The 20704-nt window shown below is 41.4% G+C and overlaps 1 protein-coding gene across 1 annotated transcript; it reads right to left on the reverse strand.

Moving 5' to 3' along the window:
* Positions 1–388: 388 nt before the first annotated feature.
* On the reverse strand, positions 389–16264 carry LOC106567979 (adenosine receptor A2b). The gene is made up of 3 exons (XM_014137918.2): positions 15851–16264; positions 15155–15618; positions 389–1456 (listed from the first exon to the last, which is right to left on the reverse strand). Exons 2-3 carry the CDS (start codon positions 15472–15474, stop codon positions 709–711), a joined length of 1068 nt encoding a protein of 355 aa, XP_013993393.1. The 5' UTR covers positions 15475–15618; positions 15851–16264; the 3' UTR covers positions 389–708.
* Between the last annotated feature and the right edge of the window lie 4440 nt (positions 16265–20704).

Consider the following 20704-nt stretch of genomic DNA (forward strand, 5'->3'; position numbering starts at 1 on the left):
TGCTCCGTGGGATGTTCAAAGTTTCTGATATTTTTTTATAACCCAACCCTGATCTGTACTTCTCCACAACTTTGTCCCTGACCTGTTTGGAGAGCTCCTTGGTCTTCATGGTGGCGCTTGCTTGGTGGTGCCCCTTGCTTAGTGGTATTGCAGACAATGGGGCCTTTCAAAACAGGTGTATATATACTGAGATCATGTGAGAGATCATGTGGCACTTAGTTAAATAAAGTCCACCTGTGTGCAATGTAATTATGTGACTTCTGACAGTAATTGATTACACCAGATCTTATTTAGGGGCTTCATAGCAAAGGGGGTGAATACATATGCACGCACGACATTTCCGGGGGGGGTTATAATTTTTTGAAACAAGTTATTTTTTGGACTAATTTGTGTATGTCCATTACATGAAATCCAAATAAAAATCTATTTCAATTACAGGTTGTAATGCAACAAAACAGGAAAAACACCAAGGGGGATGAATACTTTTGCAAGGCACTGTATATCATTATACCCCCACGCTTTGTTCTGTAAACATTTCTAATCTCACTTAAAATGGCATTCAAAAATAAAATACAACAAAAACATGAACACAGGTAGTGTTTTGAGCTACACGGCTGGCCTGTGGCCCCACCTATGAAGTAAAGGGTCAATGGTCGGCAGGACATGTAGGCAGGACTAGTAGCCTCATGCCCCCTGCAACTCCACCCCTCAGAGTAATGGGTCAATGGTCATGTGGATCTGGTCTCTGTTCCGCCTGCTTCCATTGGAGGAGTGGAGGTAGAGCTCCTCCCTCTGACACAGGACTTGACGCGTCAGGATCTTGCGGAAGGTGTTCCTGAAGTCCTGGATGCGGTAGGCGTAGATAATGGGATTGACAGCGGAGTTGGCGTGCGACAGCATGATGGCTATGTACATGACTGGGGCCGGCTTGTACAGGTCCTTGTAGAACAGAGTCAGGCAGTTGAGGATGTGCACGGGCAGCCAGCATAGGGCGAACAGCCCCACGATGATGGACAGAGACTTGGCGGCACGGATCTCACGCTGAAGCAGCCCGTGATGGTGGCTGCCCCTATTGCTGCTCACCGAGCACTTGAGCTCAATTTGGTGCATCTGCTTGCGGGCCACAGTGAAGATCTTCACATAGATGCCCAGCATGATAAGCAGAGGAGGCAGGACGCAGCCAAAGAAGTTGAAGTAGACCATGTAGTGCATGTCCACCACAGTCTCAAACTGGCAGGCGAGCTTGATGCTGCTCAGATCGTCCACCAGAGGGGCGATAGTGGTACTGGTTTCCCCCACAGAGCTGCCATTTGTCAGGCTGCTGGAGACATTCTGACGGCAGGAAGTAACCTTCAGGTTCCAACCCAGGAACGGGATGAGGCCGATGACAAAGGACAGGATCCATAAAATAGCAATGATTCTTCTGGCCCTCGTGCCTGTCACCAGCTCCTTGTACCTGGATATGGGGACATGCAGAGACCAAAAAGACAGTGTTAACATCTGTGGGGGTTATACATGGGTCTTATTTTCTGTTCCCTAATAGTTGTGACCGAGTGCCCTTAAAGGCCACAGTGGCCTTCTATCAAGCATTCTGGCACTAATGCTGCACATTCATTCATGAATAAAATAACATAAGGAGTAACAGAAAGACAATAGAGAACAAAAACATGCGGTCCTAAAAGTTCTTCCAACTGAACATTATATTAGGTAGGGCCTGTGACAGGAATAATCTATCATTTCCATGATATTTCCTAAAGCAGGATACCAACAGATAACGAGATGTCATTCCAGCAGACTTCTATCGATCGAGGTCTGGGTGAGAATGCCATTGGGCTCCATGTGTTGGAAGACATATGGAAAACATATTGATATCAGCATCACACTGCTGTATGTGTCTCACAGTGTAGACTATCTACATCCTGTCTGCTTTACACAGACACCAGGTATCCTGCTGTACATGTAGCCTCTCTTTGCCTTGTCATGTGCTCTGTTCCAGTATCTATAGCATACAACTTATGAAGCAATGTGTTGTATTGAGCATGCATTCAAAGTGGTATGCTAGTATGGATATTGGAATGTTATGTAATCCATGGTTGAATCAATGTAAGGGTCTGGATAATTTGTTTGTGACACTCTCAGAGCAAACAAGCTGTCTCTGCTGCAGTGAACTGAATATTGCAGAGAGAATAAGAATTTGGCAATTTGAGCAAGTAAGATGTTGCATTTCACTGAGCACATTTGCACATTAACTTAAGAGACAGGGATGTGATAGGAAAAATCCCAGAGTCCAACTCATCTCCTCTCTAAGCATGATGTCTGCAGGACCTAGCCCAGTCACACTGAGGTTAGCCTTAATAGCTAGCATATGAAGAAGGATGAGATACAAATAGAACAACAGTACATCTATACAGTGTTGAACACATAGACAAATAAGGGGTGCTTATATTTGTCCTGTTTCACACGTGTGTAACCTGTGTGGTATGACTGAATGACTGTCAAATGGAAACGGCTACTGCCTCCAGCTAGGTATATTTAGAACCACTGTTTTGCATTGAGCCACAGATTTCTCAGGCTAAATCATGAGACAATACAGCAGATATACAGCAGCTAAAAGGATAATCATGAGACAATACAGCAGATATACAGTAGATAAAAGGATAATCATGAGACAATACAGCAGATATACAGCAGCTAAAAGGATAATCATGAACTTATTGTCAGTGCTCATGTGATTTCACTTGCTTTGATTATAGCATGTAATAATGGCATGTACTGTATAAGCATGTCAATTATATTTCCACATGATATTTCCTATAGTACAACAAATATCAACTACTATTAAAATAGACAGACTAAGAATTTAGTACAATGGGGAAAATAACTTTTTGGTTTTATTCAAGAAGAGGAAGTGGTCATTGTCTGCTGGAAAAGTTTTTTCCCTCCTCGTCATGAAACAGATGCTTTTTCACGTGGTCAATTTGCCAGTAAAATGACTGTCAGCCATGTGCCATTTCACGGAAGTTTAGTTTCACAGGTAGCAGCAGCTCAGTTGACTGATAACCCTGTAGCCCCTCAGACGTCAAAGCCTCAAAACAGACTGGGAGTTTTGGGATGCAGCAGTAAATTATTAAATCATGGGTCCTACCTCTGTCCCTATTTCTCAATTTCCCATCCCTCTGTCCCTCACTGAAGGATGATGTGGCCCCAGTGACATCAATAATCTACAGACAGCCATGGCCATGCTTAGGGACCTGAAGTGATGGGCCCTAAGGCTATAGGGTGGACCCACACATCACACTTCCTCTCTTTTCTTACCATCCATCCATCTCTGTCTCTCTCCTCTTATGTCCCTCAGTCCGCAGCCATGCTTAAGTTCTTGGAGGGATGGGCCCTAAGGCTATTCATGGGTTGCATGTTTCGTCACAATATTGTTTTGAACATTTGTTTTAGACTGATGCCCAACTGAGCATTCTACTCAATGCTTCGTCAATGAGCACTGATGAACATTTCATCAAAAGTGAATTACAGTGGCTTGGAAATACAATTCCATTCAAATGGAGGCAAATAATTAGTAGTAAAACCTTTTGATGTCACCAGATTGCCTTTAGATGCAGTATAACAATAGCTAGTTAGCTAAAATTGAGGGGAGGACACCGGATTTTAGCTGCTAACATTAGCATTCCTCGCTATTTTTTATGAATTTTGCTAGCTAATGACAACATTGCCATCTGTCTAAAGTACATTTGACGACATGATAATGAAGGAAAAGTTGTTTCCTACTAAACAATTGACTACTTTAGCAATGTAATCGTATTTCCTGCCACTATAATGTAATTTAGACTAAACAGTCATTAGCCTTCGTCCAGAATGATTGGGCTTATCACGATTTTAGGCCACCACTATTGGAGAGAGGCTTGAGAACGTACATAACAATGACATGACGCGACCCGAGTGATGGAGGTGGGTGGGTCCACAGCACGCATCTCTCCATCTTTCTTCTCTAACCATCCATCTCTCTGTCTCTCTCCTCCTCTTAGTCCTATAACCTTTCAGCTAAGAGAGGTATGAGTTCGAGGCAGGGACTATTATCTGGGGGGTAGACAGCCCTCTCTCAGTCGCTCTCACACGCTCTCTCTAGTGCTCCCTCTCACACACAGTCTCTCTGCTTCTCTCCCCTACTTTCTCTGTCCCTCTCTCTTTCTCCCACTCTCCCTCTGTCCCCCTCTCTCTGTCTCTGATGGGTTTGGTGGCATTCCTCTGCAAGGGCCAGTGAATTGTCGGCTGAGCGGATTAGTTCTGGCATGACGACAGCATGCTGGCATCGTCTCTCTCGGTCTCCCTTTCTTCTGTTCCTTTCTCCCCACACCTCTCTTTTCTAACCCCACTGTTCATGTGGTTCCGCCTGGGGCACATTGCAGCCCACAAACTTCTGCCAGACTAGTACAGTGTCAACAATCACTTCACAGCACATCCGCTTAAAAAAAAAAGTATAACCTCAAAGGGAAGAGGTGTTTCTCTTTGCTCCACTGGCAACCCCATCAAATTTTGCCTACACTTAAGATTTGCATGCAAAATACACAAATATCCTGCCCTCACATGGCATATGGCACCAGCACTAATTAGAGATCCACCCAAGAGATGTGCGATATCTCTACGTGAGATAGGCCTATTATCTGTCGTTACAGGCCAAACTAGTACAGATTCATAACAGGAGTTAGAGGCTTGGATTCATGGCGATGAAGTGCCACATGTTGTGAGCACAGCCCATCTCACTCTAGGCTGTATCACAACCAGCCATGATTGGGAGTCCCACAGGGCGGCACACAATTGGCCCAGCGTCTCCGGGTTTGGCCGGGGTAGGCCGTCATTGTAAATAAGAATTTGTTCTTAACTGACTTGCCTAGTTAAATAAAAGGTTAAATAAAATAAAAAAAGTTAAATAAAGAATAAATAAGAATTTGTTCTTAACTGACTTGCCTAGTTAAATAAAAGGTTAAATAATATATATATATTTTTTTAAATAGATGAGAGTAGGCCTGACAGCAATACTCTCACATAACCCCGGATCTATGCTAATATGAGTGAGGTCACTCAGTATGGGTACGCCTTCGTTGAGCGTAGTCACAAGGATCTCCTATCACACAACGTCTGTGGTAGACAGACAGGAGCAACAGCCAATAGGGGGGACCCCCACTCCTTTATAAAGCACTGTTGCTCCATCTCGCCTCACTTTCCATTCTTCCTTATGAGGTTGTAATACTCCTAAATATTCTCCTCAGCATGAATTTGGACTAATGCTTTCTTGCTAAACTGTTCACAGGCAAAAGGTAAGGATTCGTTACAGAGCTTAGGAATTAGGTTTCTCGTCAAGCTGATTGAGAACTTTTGCCGAAAGGAACATTTACTTCTCAGTCTCTGGCCAGTTAGCTGCACACAGCTAGCTCTGCCCCAACAGCCCACCTAACTACAATTTTGTGCTGCTTATTCCCACCGAGGAGGAAGAAAGGATAGAGATGAGAGTCGAAGCTAGCTCACGAAGAACGCACATTCTCTTCAGCTAGCAGTGTGCTAGTGTGAGCCAGACTACTAAACCTCCGGCGAACGCTAGCTTGCTATGCCAGGACTAGCTAGCTACACAGATGAGCATTGGCGAACACACGACTAGATATAGCTCCATCTCTCTCTACCTACATGGTAGCATCCCTAATTTATTTAACGTATTTTTTTATTTCACCTTTATTTAACCAGGTAGGCCAGTTGAGAACAAGTTCTCATTTACAACTGCGACCTGGCCAAGATAAGGCAAAGCAGTGCGACACAAACAACAACAGAGTTACACATGGAGTAAACAAACGTACAGTCAACACAATAGAAAATAATCTATATACAGTGTGTGCAAATGAGGTAAGATTAGAGAGGTAAGGCAATAAATAGTAATTACAATTACAATTTAGCAATTAAGTGATAGATGTGCAAAAGATGAATGTGCAAGTAGAGATACTGGGGTGCAAAGAAGCAACAAACAAAAAAATAACAATATGGGGATGAGGTAGTTGGATGGGCTATTTACAGGTGCAATGATCTGTAAGCTGCTCTGACAGCTGATGCTTAAAGTTAGTGAGGGAGATATGAGTCTCCAGCTTCAGTGATTTTGCAATTCGTTCCAGTCATTGGCAGCAGAGAACTGGAAGGAAAGGCGGCCAAAGGAGGAATTGGCTTTAGGGGTGACCAGTGAAATATACCTGCTGGAGCGCGTGCTACGGGTGGGTGCTGCTATGGTGACTAGTGAGCTGAGATAAGGCGGGGCTTTACCTAGCAAAGACTTATAGATGAACTGGAGCCAGTGGGTTTTGCGACGAATATGAAGCAAGGGCCAGCCAACAGATCGCAGTGGTGGGTAGTACAGTGCCTTGCGAAAGTATTCGGCCCCCTTGAACTTTTTGACCTTTTGCCACATTTCAGGCTTCAAACATAAAGATATAAAACTGTAATTTTTTGTGAAGAATCAACAACAAGTGGGACACAATTATGAAGTGGAACGAAATTTATTGGATATTTCAAACTTTTTTAACAAATAAAAAAACTGAAAAATTGGGCGTGCAAAATTATTCAGCCCCTTTACTTTCAGTGCAGCAAACTCTCTCCAGAAGTTCAGTGAGGATCTCTGAATGATCCAATGTTGACCTAAATGACTAATGATGATAAATAGAATCCACTTGTGTGTAATCAAGTCTCCGTATAAATGCACCTGCTCTGTGATAGTCTCAGAGGTCCGTTTAAAGCGCAGAGAGCATCATGAAGAACAAGGAACACACCAGGCAGGTCCGAGATACTGTTGTGGAGAAGTTTAAAGCCGGATTTGGATACAAAAAGATTTCCCAAGCTTTAAACATCCCAAGGAGCACTGTGCAAGCGATAATATTGAAATGGAAGGAGTATCAGACCACTGCAAATCTACGAAGACCCGGCCGTCCCTCTAAACTTTCAGCTCATACAAGGAGAAGACTGATCAGAGATGCAGCCAAGAGGCCCATGATCACTCTGGATGAACTGCAGAGATCTACAGCTGAGGTGGGAGACTCTGTCCATAGGACAACAATCAGTCGTGTACTGCACAAATCTGGCCTTTATGGAAGAGTGGCAAGAAGAAAGCCATTTCTTAAAGATATCCATAAAAAGTGTTGTTTAAAGTTTGCCACTAGCCACCTGGGAGACACACCAAACATGTGGAAGAAGGTGCTCTGGTCAGATGAAACCAAAATCGAACTTTTTGGCAACAATGCAAAACGTTATGTTTGGCGTAAAAGCAACACAGCTCATCACCCTGAACACACCATCCCCACTGTCAAACATGGTGGTGGCAGCATCATGGTTTGGGCCTGCTTTTCTTCAGCAGGGCCTGGGAAGATGGTTAAAATTGATGGGAAGATGGATGGAGCCAAATACAGGACCATTCTGGAAGAAAACCTGATGGAGTCTGCAAAAGACCTGAGACTGGGACGGAGATTTGTCTTCCAACAAGACAATGATCCAAAACATAAAGCAAAATCTACAATGGAATGGTTCACAAATAAACATATCCAGGTGTTAGAATGGCCAAGTCAAAGTCCAGACCTGAATCCAATCGAGAATCTGTGGAAAGAACTGAAAACTGCTGTTCACAAACGCTCTCCATCCAACCTCACTGAGCTCGAGCTGTTTTGCAAGGAGGAATGGGCAAAAATGTCAGTCTCTCGATGTGCAAAACTGATAGAGACATACCCCAAGCGACTTACAGCTGTAATCGCAGCAAAAGGTGGCGCTACAAAGTATTAACTTAAGGGGGCTGAATAATTTTGCACGCCCAATTTCAGTTTTTTATTTGTTAAAAAAAGTTTGAAATATCCAATAAATTTCGTTCCACTTCATGATTGTGTCCCACTTGTTGTTGATTCTTCACAAAAAAATTACAGTTTTATATCTTTATGTTTGAAGCCTGAAATGTGGCAAAAGGTCGAAAAGTTCAAGGGGGCCGAATACTTTCGCAAGGCACTGTATATGGGGCTTTGGTGACAAAACGGAAGGCAATGTGATAGACTGCACACAATTTGCTGAGTAAAGTGTTGGAGGCTATTTTGTAAATGACATCGCCTAAGTCAAAGATCTGTAGGATAGTCAGTTTTACGAGGGTATGTTTGGCAGCATGAGTGAAGGATGCTTTGTTGCGAAATAGGAAGCCGATTCTAGATTTCATTTACAGAGCTTAATAGCACCTTCGCTGGCCGGTCTTGCCTATAGGTACTGCGGTCGTGGGAGATGATCTAGCCTGTAGAGCAATGCACCGCGTGGTGCTCTACAGTTACTGTGTGCCACCTACAACCAGACTTTTAGCCCCAGGCTTGTAGCTCACTCCAACAGAGTTATGGCTACCTCTTCCCAGTGTGCTTGCAATAGCTAGACTGCTAACCTACGAGGTGAAAGCTAGCTAGCTACCGACAGGACTACGAGCAACACAGCTATGCGTCGGCAGCACACGCATAGGCCAGGTTTTTCCATACCAGGGCTATGGCTAAGCAATGAGGCTATTAACCTACGGGGTGAACGCTAGTTACCAAATGCCAGGACTAGCTCCACGGCAGTGAATCCTCATGGGTTCACCTGTGAACAGTTTAGCTGGAAAGCATTAGACCAGGTCGGTGCTGAGGAGAGTAATTACGAATATAACGACCTTCTAAGGAAGAACGAAAAGTGAGGCAAGCGGGAGCGACGGCGCCTTATAAAGGAGTGAGGGTCCCCCCTATTGGCTGTTGCTTCTGTCTGTCTACCACAGACATTGTGTGATATGAGTTCCTTGTGACCACGCCCAACGAAGGTGTACCCATACTGAGTGACTGAACGATTATTTGAAATGGAACTGGTCTGGGGAATGGAATTATCATCGAACCTTTAATGCAACCTAGAGCCATAGAGTCAATGTATTGCTTGGATGCAAACTTTGAATAATGCTGGTGTGGGAGGCTACACTTTTGGGTTTTGTACAAACAAAATGAATTTGAATTTCCTTCAGTAGTGTTGCAGAAGTGTGATAGTAAACCACTCCTCACCATCTTTATCTTATTCACGCTCATTGTTGCTGTATTTACATCACATCTGTTGTGTGTGTAGTAAGGAAAACCTGTTGCCACATCTACTTCCTCTCATGCCATTAAACAACTGGAAAAGCCAAATGACAAACTTTATTGAAACAGCCTCACAGTGTTTGGGGCTCAATAGTGGCAAGTCATTATGATGTAAGTCCACACACTTAGTTGCAATGCCATCCTTTAAAAAAAAAAAAAAGCCTCTGAAAACATTTTAGTCTCAGTAGCAGCATAGAGGAACCCAGCTTTTCAAGGACGCAACACTGGTTCTTTCGAAGCATAGAGAAAGACGTGGGGCCTGAGAACAGAACTGAAGAGAGACAGCTAGGTGAAGAGGCCTGGCAGGTTTGTTAGCTGGGAACATAGTAGCCAGAGGTTATGCCATTGGATCTTTTCCTCTAGACTGGTGTGTGTGACAAATACAGAAATAGCTTGAGAAACATGAAAAGAAAATAAAGGCCCTAAAATGTTTGAGTATGTGCGCATGTGTGTAGTCAGTGGGTGCCGAACAGAGCGCCATCTCGCAGGGTTTGAAGTATCTCGTCTGCCCTTTCACATCCACCAGAGTCAGCTGTGAAAACAGTCTGATCTAAGGGAACTACAGTCCCACAAGACTAAGTCCCTGCCGACCGAACACACACAAACACTAAAGAAATGTCTAGAGAACAGTAAATTGAGCTGACTGCACACTCTTCTCATTACCACGCCACGTGTGTGTGATGTGGGTCTGGGTCTTGGTTAAAGGGGCAAACCGTAAAATAGAAAATCATGTTTCAATCTGGCTTGCTTTCTGAAAGGAATGTTCTTGTTGACTATAATGCATTTGCTGGCATAGATGGGTTAGCTGACAACGTCACGAAAACGATGGGCGCTTCAAAGGGGCAGAAGGTTGTGTGTTATGGTATGTAGTGAATCGTAAGTGGCTCGTTTGATATTTTTATTGATACCAGGTCTTGTTTTGACTGATGTTACGTCTATGCTAATATGGCTAACATTCGCTAGCTAGCTAACCAACAAATGTAACGGTGTATTTGAGAGACAAGTGCTCATTCAATAGACATCGGAGACGAAAATATAGTTGACATATTATCAACAATCTAAGCCAACCCCGTCTGTTTTGCATGCATCAGTTTTGTTGCTAAACAACTAACCCGTCTATTGTACAAAAAAAAAAAGTAAGAAATGTATGCATTCACTACTGTAAGTCGCTCTGGATAAATGACTAAAATACTAAATGACTAAAATGTAAATGTATTGAGCAGCAACATTTATGTATGTGATATATTCTTTTAATAACATCCCCCTGAAGAATAGTCCATCTGATTTCTCACCCATCCTGGGAAGAACATATTGGGAAGGGGATGGTAAAGAATGCTGTTGCTTTCCTGATTAAGTTAATTCTTGGAAAACCACTGTAAATGGAAAAGCAACCGTTTGCCTTGTCATTTCACACACACACACACACACACACACACACACACACAGCACTGAAATCTGATGTGGTAGCAAGTAAGAGGGCTTCTTACATAATGTGATAAGAAGTCCTGTGAGCAGGAAAAACTCCTGGCCTTAGTTACAGTGGGGTCAGAAATTATTGCCACCCTTGTTAAAGATGATCAAAAATGAATGTCTAAAATAAATAATTCAAATACTGAGCTATATTGTATGCAAAACAAATGGGAAATTACATTATTTTATACTAATACAATTGCTCAGAGAAAGAGATTGTTAAAAACAATTCTCAAAAAAGGTAGGAGTCCAAATTATTGACACCCTTGTTTTCAATACCTTTCAATACCTCAATTTGCGAGGATAACAAGCACTGAGCTTTCCCCAAAAATGTTTGGGAGGGAACTTAGACCATTCCTCCATGCAGAATCCTTCCAGATCCTTGATATGCTTTGTCTATCAATTCAAACCACAGGTTTTCAATGGGTTTCAAGTCCGGAAACTGAGATGGCCATTGCAAATGTTGATTTTTGTGGCCAATTAACTATTTATTTGTGAATGTGTGCGCGCTTGTGATTATTGTCTTGCTGGAAGATCCCCTTGCGGCTGAGTTTCAGCCTCCTGAATCCTGGCAGAGGCAACCAGGTTTTTGGCTAAAATATCCTTGTACTGGGTAAAGTTCATGATTCCGTTTGACCTCAACAAGAACCCCAGGACCAGTGGAAGAAAAATAGCCCGTAACATCAAAGATCCACCACCATATTTTGCAGTAGGTATGGGATTATTTTCTGCTCATTCATTCTCATTTTGATGCCAAACCCACTACTGGTGTGCGTGGCCAAAGAGCACTATTTTCATGTCATCTGACCAAAGCACCAGTTCCAATCCAAGTGCCAATGCTTTTTAGCAAACTCCAGGAGTTTACATTTGTTGGGTGACATGAAAATAAAGCTCTTAGGCCATGCTGAGACTTGTCTGTAAGTGGATCTTCCAGCAAGACAATAACCCCAAGCACACATCAAATCCACAAAGAAATGGTTTAGCCACAAAAATCAACATTTTGCAATGGCCATCTCAGTCTCTGGACTTGAAACCCATTGAAAACCTGTGGTTTGAACTGAAGAATGTAGTTCATAAGCACAGACGAAGGATTTCAAGAATCTGGAAGAATTCTGTATGGAGGAATTGTCTAAGATCCCTCCCAATGTGTTCTCCAACTCATAAAACATTTTAGAAAAAGGCTCAGTGCTGTTATCTTTGCAAGGTGAGGTATTGAAAGGTAATGAAAACAGGGATGTCAATCATTTTTACCCCTACTTTTTGAGAAAAAAATATTTCTTGTTAAACAAAATACTTCTGTGCAATTGTATTAGTATAAAATAATATAATTTCAAAATGTTTTTAGCATACAATATAGCTTAGTAATTGAATTATTTATTTTATACAGTAATTTTTGCTCATCTTAATCAAGGGTGTCAATAATTTCAGACCGCAATGTCTACTGAAAGGCGGTGTAACCTTTTATACTGCAATAAAAAATGTAAAAAAAACAGCTCTGCTACCACCACTGTGCTCCTCTGCCATCTCCAGCTCTATATCAAAGATGACACAAAGGCCAGCAGTCTAGGTATCGATCAAGTGGGCCCATTGTCTCAGAGTCTGAGGGAGAGAGGTGTGATGATCTATTATAGCGCCTTTTAAAGTGTACCAGGGGTGGTGCCTCACAATCTACATCAATATACCATGGGAAAATGATCTACCTTGCAAAATGTATCTACTCTAAAGCTGCTTTTCCAATGATCTACTGCTGCTTCTCCAATCTCTTCAGACACCCATGTCCTTTGAAAAACAAGCCAGAGGCCAGTGCCCCCCAAACCATAACCCTATGAAACCTATGTTATCTACACAATCAAGATTTACAGTCATGAGTGAGACCTCAAGAATGCTTTGGTTCAGCTGTGTGTTGTAGCCTGTATGCGTAAATGACTAGTCTCAAGCTACTTCGACTGCAGGTTTTTGAAGTTGACTTGTCTTTGGAATTCTCAGGGTAGAGCAAGGAGGTGCATTCTGGGCTCCATTTTCGGCCGGCGCCAAGGAGGATAGTTTGCAATTTTGTCATGTAAAAACTGCCGCACTGGCATTTTCCAGCCCTAACGCCAGGTTTGGCAGTTTACCTGTCTTACATCAGCTCACTTGCGCAGAGGTGTGGCAATATTTGAGGCGTTTCCTTAAAAACAAGAGCAAATGTGACAATTTTATGCGGCGCTAATGGGAAGTTAAGATACCGTTAAGACCTTTTTGTATAACACAGTTGATGATGGCATGGATTTTGAGAGCTGAAGCGCAGCCTATCCAGCCATGACGCACAGTGCCCATGGAAGGAAGATGTGCCTTTTGTGCTGGTTTATCTCGTATTTTGAAACAAAACAAAGTGATTGGTTTCCCCCCCAATTCGTTTAATTTGATTAAAACCAATCATTGTCCACCCTCCCCTTAATCAAGGCTGGTTTAGCAGCATTGCATATGTGTCTTTTTATTCTGGCCATTTGCTAAAAGTACACAGAACAGCGCAAACTGGCGCTAACCAGAATAGAAAGGAGTGGGAGGCCCCTGGTGCACAACTGAGTAAGAGGACAAGTACATTAGAGTGTCTAGTTTGAGAAACAGACGCCTCACAAGTCCTCAACTGAGAGATTCATTAAATAGTACCCGCAAAACACCAGTCTCAACGTCAACAGTGAAGAGGCGACTCCGGGATGCTGGCCTTCTAGGCAGAGTTCCTCTGTCCAGTGTCTGTGTTCTTTTGCCCATCTTAATCTTTTCTTTTTATTGGCCAGTCTGAGATATGGCTTTTTCTTTGCAACTGCCTAGAAAGCCAGCATCCCGGAGTCACCTCTTCACTGTTGACGTTGAGACTGGTGTTTTGCGGGTACTATTTAATGAAGCTGCCAGTTGAGGACTTGTGAGGTGTCTGTTTCTCAAACTAGACACTCTAATGTACTTGTCCTCTTGCTCAGTTGTTCACCGGGGCCTCCCACTCCTCTTTCTATTCTGCTTAGAGACAGTTCGCGCTGTTCTGTGAAGGGAGTAGTACACAGCGTTGTACAAGATCTTCAGTTTCTTGGCAATTTCTTGCATGGAGTAGCCTTCATTTCTCAGAACAAGAATAGACTGACAAGTTTCAGAAGAAAGTCTTTGTTTCTGGACATTTTGAGCCTGTAATCGAACAAATGCTGATGCTCCAGAAACTCAACTAGTCTAAAGGCCAGTTTTATTGCTTCTTTAAATCAGCACAACAGTTTTCAGCTGAGCTAACATAATTGCAAAAGGGTTTTCTAATGATCAATTAGCCTTTTAAAATGATAAACTTGATTAGCTAACACAATGTGCCATTGGAACACAGGAGTGACGGTTGCTGATAATGGGCTGTAAGCCTATGTAGATATTCCATTAAAAAAAATGTTTTTAAATCAGCTGTTTCCAGCTGCGCCTGGCACCTACTACCACACCCAGTTCAAAGGCACTTAAATATTGTGTCTTGCACATTGACCCTCTGAATGTTACACATACACAATCCATGGCTCAATTATCTCAAGGCTTAAAAATCCTTCTTTAACCTGTCTCCTCCCCTTCATCTACACTGATTGAAGTGGATTTAACAGGTGACATCAATAAGGGATCATCAAATCTAGGTGAAAGCTATCTCATGGAAAGAGCAGGTGTTCCTAATGTTTTGTTCTTTTTTAAGATATGTTATGTGTACAAGAAAAATACAGTAGACAACAAATTCTCAATAAAATGCACAAGATATCAGTGGTGTAAAGTACTTAAGTAAAAATACTTTAAAGTACTGATTAAGTATTTTTTTGTGTATCTGTACTTTTTTTACTTCACCACATTCCTAAATAAAATAATGTACTTTTTACTCCATACATTTTCAATGACACTTAAAAGTACTTGTTACATTTTGAATGCTTTGCATGACAGGAAAATGGTGCAATTGACACACAAGAATACATCCCTGGTCCTCCCTACTGCCTCTGATCTGGCGGACTCACTAAACACAAATGCTTAATTTGTGTGTTGTAGTGTGCCCCAGGCTATCCTTATAAGCTATTTTAAATGATTTATACTTTTACTACTTATGTATATTTCAAACCAAATACTTTTAGACTTTTACTCAAGTAGTATTTTACTGGGTGACTTTTACTTGAGTCATTTTCTATTAAATGATGTTTACTTTTACTCAAGTATGACAATTGGGTACTTTTTCCACCACTTTAAGATTCATATATATCCCATAAGATAAATATATATCCCAAAACACAAAGGTTTTTGTGAATTTGTTGTCTACTGTATTATTCTTGTTCTTTTTTAACGCCATTTTAATCGTGTACATGATAGGCTACTGCAACACATTTTCCCCGTCAGTAAAGTATTCCTAGTTGACCTGTCTTGAAAAACATGTCTATTTGTCTGGGCTTTTCCTTAATTACTTGTAAGTATACGCTATTAATTTTAAATCACAAAACACAGACGCTCAATGTCTGTCTAGCAATGAAAATCCCAAATAAAAAGGTACTCACCTGAGGGGTATAGTGATGGCCAAATATCTATCAATTGCAACTGCAAGGAGGCTGAAAATTGAGCTTTGAGTCAGTACCAAAACAAAACAGGCAAGAAAAAGACACCCATAGAAGTCCAAAAGGATACCGATGCTTATGGTTATGGCAAAGGGGATGGCAAGGCAACCCACCAAAATATCTGCCACAGCCAAAGACACCAAAAAGTAGTTAGTTGCTGTTTTCAGAGTGGTGTTGATGGCGACAGACCAGCAAACCAATACATTGCCAGATATGGACAAAATTGCTATTAATATCTCAAATACTATGTAGTACGAATTCATCTCCGCAAATATTTCAGAACATTAGGTCGGTCTTCGAAAATAAGTGTCATGAGGGACACTGTTCTAGTGGGTCCAAAAGAGAAATAAAGTATTTTTGCAATAATCCAAGAACATTCCAAAAGTATGGTTTGCGTAAACAGCCATCTGTAAAAAGGAAAAAGAACATAGGATACTTTACTTTTCTCCAAAGCAAACCCTGTAATTACAATTGTTTGAAATGTGAATTATTTGCGACTTCGTATCGGTTATCATGAATCTAACAAAAATGCGATAGTATGCTACTACAATCACTCTAACCAAGCCACATGTTATCAAATATACATTCAAAACATAACTTATATCTGCAAATAATTTCTTAAATAGCTTTGTTGCTTACCCCTCTTGAAACAGTGCATTATTTGCTAGTCCTTTACTTGTGCGCCCGGTCCCTTCAAACCAAGCATCTGTTGCGCGGCGGTTGTGAACAGTAGTATTGTGTAGATTCTCTACGTCACATGGTTTTTCAAGTAACGAAAGAAATGTCATTACACAAAGTAGGCTAGCCACGCCTCAAATTCAGCGATTTCTACAGATGCTGTAAACAACAGCTCCACTTTAATGAAGCTCAGACAAGAGTTATCACTTTTTAAAGCGTATACACACCTATTAAAGTTGGTGTAAACAATGAACCAGCATGCTTTCAGGTTGATGTAGTCGTTTTTTCGTTTTTTATTGTGCTGGCAATAACCCACACAAGACATCTACATCTTTTCATTTCAAGGCCATGCCTCCACCGATGTCTAAAATGTGTGAATTGATTCATACACGAACTCCCACCCAGTTGTTCTCCCTCAGCAGCCTGGTCTCATAGACTAGACGTAAAATAGTAAACGTAGGCCCGGGACACTGATATTAGAATGATTATGTTACATTTGAAAGAAGGTTATTAAGGCAATGAAAGGAGGGTGGTTGGTCGGGGTGGATTGTTAGGCGTGTAACGCAAACGTCTAGTAACCCAAAGGTTGAGTGTTCAAATCTCATCACAGACAATTTTAGCTAATTAGCAACTTTTCAACTCTAACCCTTCCCCTAACCTTAACCCTTTAACCTAACTTCTAACCTTAACCCTAACCCCTAGCCTAGTTCATGTTAGCCAGTTAGCAATGAAGATATGTTCAGTCTAGGATCATTTCCTTCTTTTACACTGAACAAAAATATAAATGTAAAATGCAACAATTTCAAAGATTTTACAATTCATATAAGGAAATAAAATAATTAGGCCTTAATCTATGGATTTCACATGACTGGGAATACAGATATGCATCTGTTGGTCACAGATGCCTTAAAAAAAGGTAGGGGCATGGATCTGAAAACCAGTCATCTGTTGTGACCACCATTTGCATCATGCAGAACTTCACAACTCCTTCACATTGTGTTGATCAGGCTGTTGATTGTGGCCTGTGGATTGTTGTCCCACTCTTCTTCAATGGTTGTGTGAAATTGATGGATATTGGCGGGAATTGGAACACGCTGTCGTACACGCCCAGAGCATCCCAAACATGCTCAATGGGTGACATGTCTGGTGAGTATGAAGGCCATGGAAGAACTGGGACATTTTCAACTTCCAGGAATTGTGTAGAGATCCTTGTGACATGGGGCCGTGCATTATCATGCTGAAATATGAGGTGATGGCGGCGGATGAACAGCACGACAATGGGCCTCAAGATCTCGTCACGGTATCGCAGTGCATTCAAATTGCCATCAATAAAATGCAATTGTGTTTATTGTCCTTAACTTATGCCTGCCCATATCATAGCCCCATCGCCACCATGGGGTACTCTGTTCACAACGTTGACATCAGCAAACCACTCACCCACACGACGCCATACACTCTGTCTGCTATTTGCCCGTTACAGTTAAAACCGTGATTCATCTGTGAAGAGCACACTTCTCCAGCGTGCCAATGGCCATCAAAGGTGAGCACTGAAGTCGTTTACGACGCCGAACTGCAGTAAGGTCAAGACCCTGGTGAGGACGATGAGCACGCAGATGAGCTTCCCTGAGACAGTTTCTGACAGTTTGTGCAGCAATTCTTCAGTTGTGCAAAACCACAGTTTCATCAGCTGTCTGGGTGGCTGTTCTTAGATAATCCCACAGGTGAAGAAGCCGGATGTGGAGGTCCTGGGCTGGCGTGGTTACACTTGGTCTGTGGTTGTGAGGCCGGTTGGACATTTTGACAAATCCTCTAAAACGATGTTGGAGGCGGCTTATGGCAGAGAAATGAACATTCAATTCTCTGGCAACAGCTCTGGTGAACATTTCTGCAGTCAGCATGCCAATTGCACACTCCCTCAAAACTTGAGGCATCTGTGGCATTATATTGTGTGACAAAACTGGCCTTATTGTCCTCAGCACAAGGTGCACCTGTGTAATGATCATGCCGTTTAATCAGCTTCTTGATATGCCACACCTGTCAGGTGGATGTATTATCTAGGCAAAGGAGAAATTATTACTAACAGGGATGTAAATACATTTGTGCACAACATTTTTGTGCATATGGATAATTTCTGGGATCTTTTATTTCAGCTCATGAAACATGGGACCAACACTTTACATGTTGCGTTTATATTTTTGTTCAGTGTAAGTGTTATTCATAAAGGATTGTATGCAGGATATGGAAAATGCACTCACCTGTTTGTAAGGCACGCACCAGCCTGTCTGCACTATGAAGTAACTTTAGAAATCTATTAGGATATAACAATGGCCCTGACGGCATTGTGTTTGACCAAATACAATGCTATTTGTCTGTAAACAAGTTAACAAAAGACTTTCAGCATGCTTATAGAGAAGGGCACTCACCATGTACTGCACTGACTCAAATAACTGATGATTGGTTTCAAAGAAATTGATAACAAGAAGATTGTGGGAGTTATACTGTTAGATTTCAGTGCAGCCGTATTATTGACCATAAACTGTTGTTGAAAAAAACGTATGTGTTATGGCTTTTCAACCTCTGCCATATCGTGGATTCAGACCTATCTATCTCATAGAACTATAAGGGTTTTCTTTAATGGAAGCGTCTCTAATGTCAAACATGTAAAGTGTGGTGTACCGCAGGGCATCTCTCTCAAAGCTAATTAAGTCTCTGAAACCCTTAACAAAGAGTTGCAGTCTGTTTTGGAATGGGTGGCCAGTAATAAACTGTTCCTGAACATCTATAACACTAAGAGCATTGTATTTGGTACAAATCATTCCTTAAGTTCTAGACCTCAGCTGAATTTGGTAATGAATGGTGTGGCTGACAAGTTGAGGAGACTAAATTACTTGGCGTTACCATAGATTGTAAACTGTCATGGTCAAAACATATAGATTCAATGGTTGTAAAGATGTGGAGAGGTCTGTCTTTAACACCACACTCCACAAAGCAAGTCTTGCAGGCTCTAGTTTTATCTTATCTTGATTATTGTCCAGTCGTGCGGTCCGGTGTTGCAAGGAAAGACCAAGTTAAGCTGCAACTGGCCCAGAACAGATAATCACGTCTTGCTCTTCATTGTAATCAGAGGGTTGATATAAATACTATACATGCCATTCTCTCTTGGCTAAGAGTTGAGGAGAGACTGACTGCATCACTTCTTCTTTTTATAAGAAACATTCATGTGTTGAAAATCCCAAATGGTTTGTATAGTCAACTTACACACAGCTCTGACACATACACTTACCCCACCAAACATGCAACCAGGGGTCTTTTCACAGTCCCCAAATCCAGAACAAATTCAAGAAAGCTTACATTATTATATAGAGCAATTATTGCATGGAACTCCGTTCCATCTCATATTGCTCAAATAAACATAAAACCTGGTTTAAAAAAACAGGTGAAGCAACACCTCATGGCATAACGCCTCTCCCCTATTTGACTTAGATAGTTTGTGTGTATGCATTGATATGTAGGCTACGTGTGCCTTTAAAAAAAATGTATGTAGTTTTGTCCTTGAGCTGTTCTTGTCTATTAATGTTCTGTATTATGTCATGTTTCATGTTTTGTGTGGACCCCAGGAAGATTAGCTGCTGATTTTGCAACAGCTAATGGGGATCCTAATAAAATACCAAAATACCAATACCAAACCATTTAAATCATCATTATACTGCCATCTAAATCAGTGGTAATTAAACTTTTCCAGTGGGAACACCATTTTTTTTTCTACAGAATTCATTGGAGCCCATCCCCAAATCTAATGACACCCTTAAAATTGGTAAATTAAAATTTGTACATCAACAAATTTCCTTCAATTCATTACATTTTAATCTCAAAACTAACAGAACCAATACATACATTTACTCAACAACAAAAAAAATTCTCTCCAAATTTCTCAAAAAAGTTTATATATTTATATATATTGTCCCATACAATAATCTGTACCCCCATACAATAATCTGTAGGCTAAGTCACTCTCTGGTCTGAATTTTCTTGTAGGGGAGACAGAATCAGGAGTGCACTGCACTCTAAACAGAAGGTAGTTAGTCGATCCAAGCAATCCACAGATGGTGTTTAGCTAAAAGGAAGCCTTTACAACATCTATTTCACCAGTCACTTGTATTTCAAATACTTTGGTTTGTTGCTGAAAGTTGGATGTCGAGGAAACCTAGGGGTTCTATTCAATCATCGCGGAAGTTCAGCTTTACAGCGTGATTGTAATTTAAAGGCAATGTTCCCGCTTTAGCGGAGCCTGCATTCATGGTAAACGCTGCATATGTCGGCTCAATTGGAAATTACGCTTACATTTCTAGCGCATAATCTGTAAAACTTCAGCGTTACAGATTGAATACAGCCCTAGTTAGCTGTTGACTGATGTAGGTAGCAGCTAGGTAGCTAGCTAACAAGAAAACAAATCAGGAATAGGGACAAAGCAATGGACAGAAACAACTCATGTTTGTGAAATAATCAATCTGCATTTATTGCTGTTATAATAAAGAGCCATAGTAGTTCCATAATGCTTTTCCAAATCCTGAATCCATCCAAACTATTTGCCTTGGTTAAATTGCCGCCTGGGTAAAATAAAGCAAGTCTGCTAGCCAGTAGGTGGGATGTAGAGTTGGTAGCTCATTTGAATATCCAAGTGCAGCTTGGATATAACAGCTTTTTAACATCCTTAATTATACTTTTTGGGAACGAAATCTATTTAATTCACATTGGAATTAATTCTAGGTTATACTTCATAGAAACCTGCAACACTGGACAGCTACTTTAATGATT

This window comes from Salmo salar, chromosome ssa13 (genome assembly GCF_905237065.1).
Source record: "Salmo salar chromosome ssa13, Ssal_v3.1, whole genome shotgun sequence".
NCBI classification, from domain to species: domain Eukaryota; kingdom Metazoa; phylum Chordata; class Actinopteri; order Salmoniformes; family Salmonidae; genus Salmo; species Salmo salar.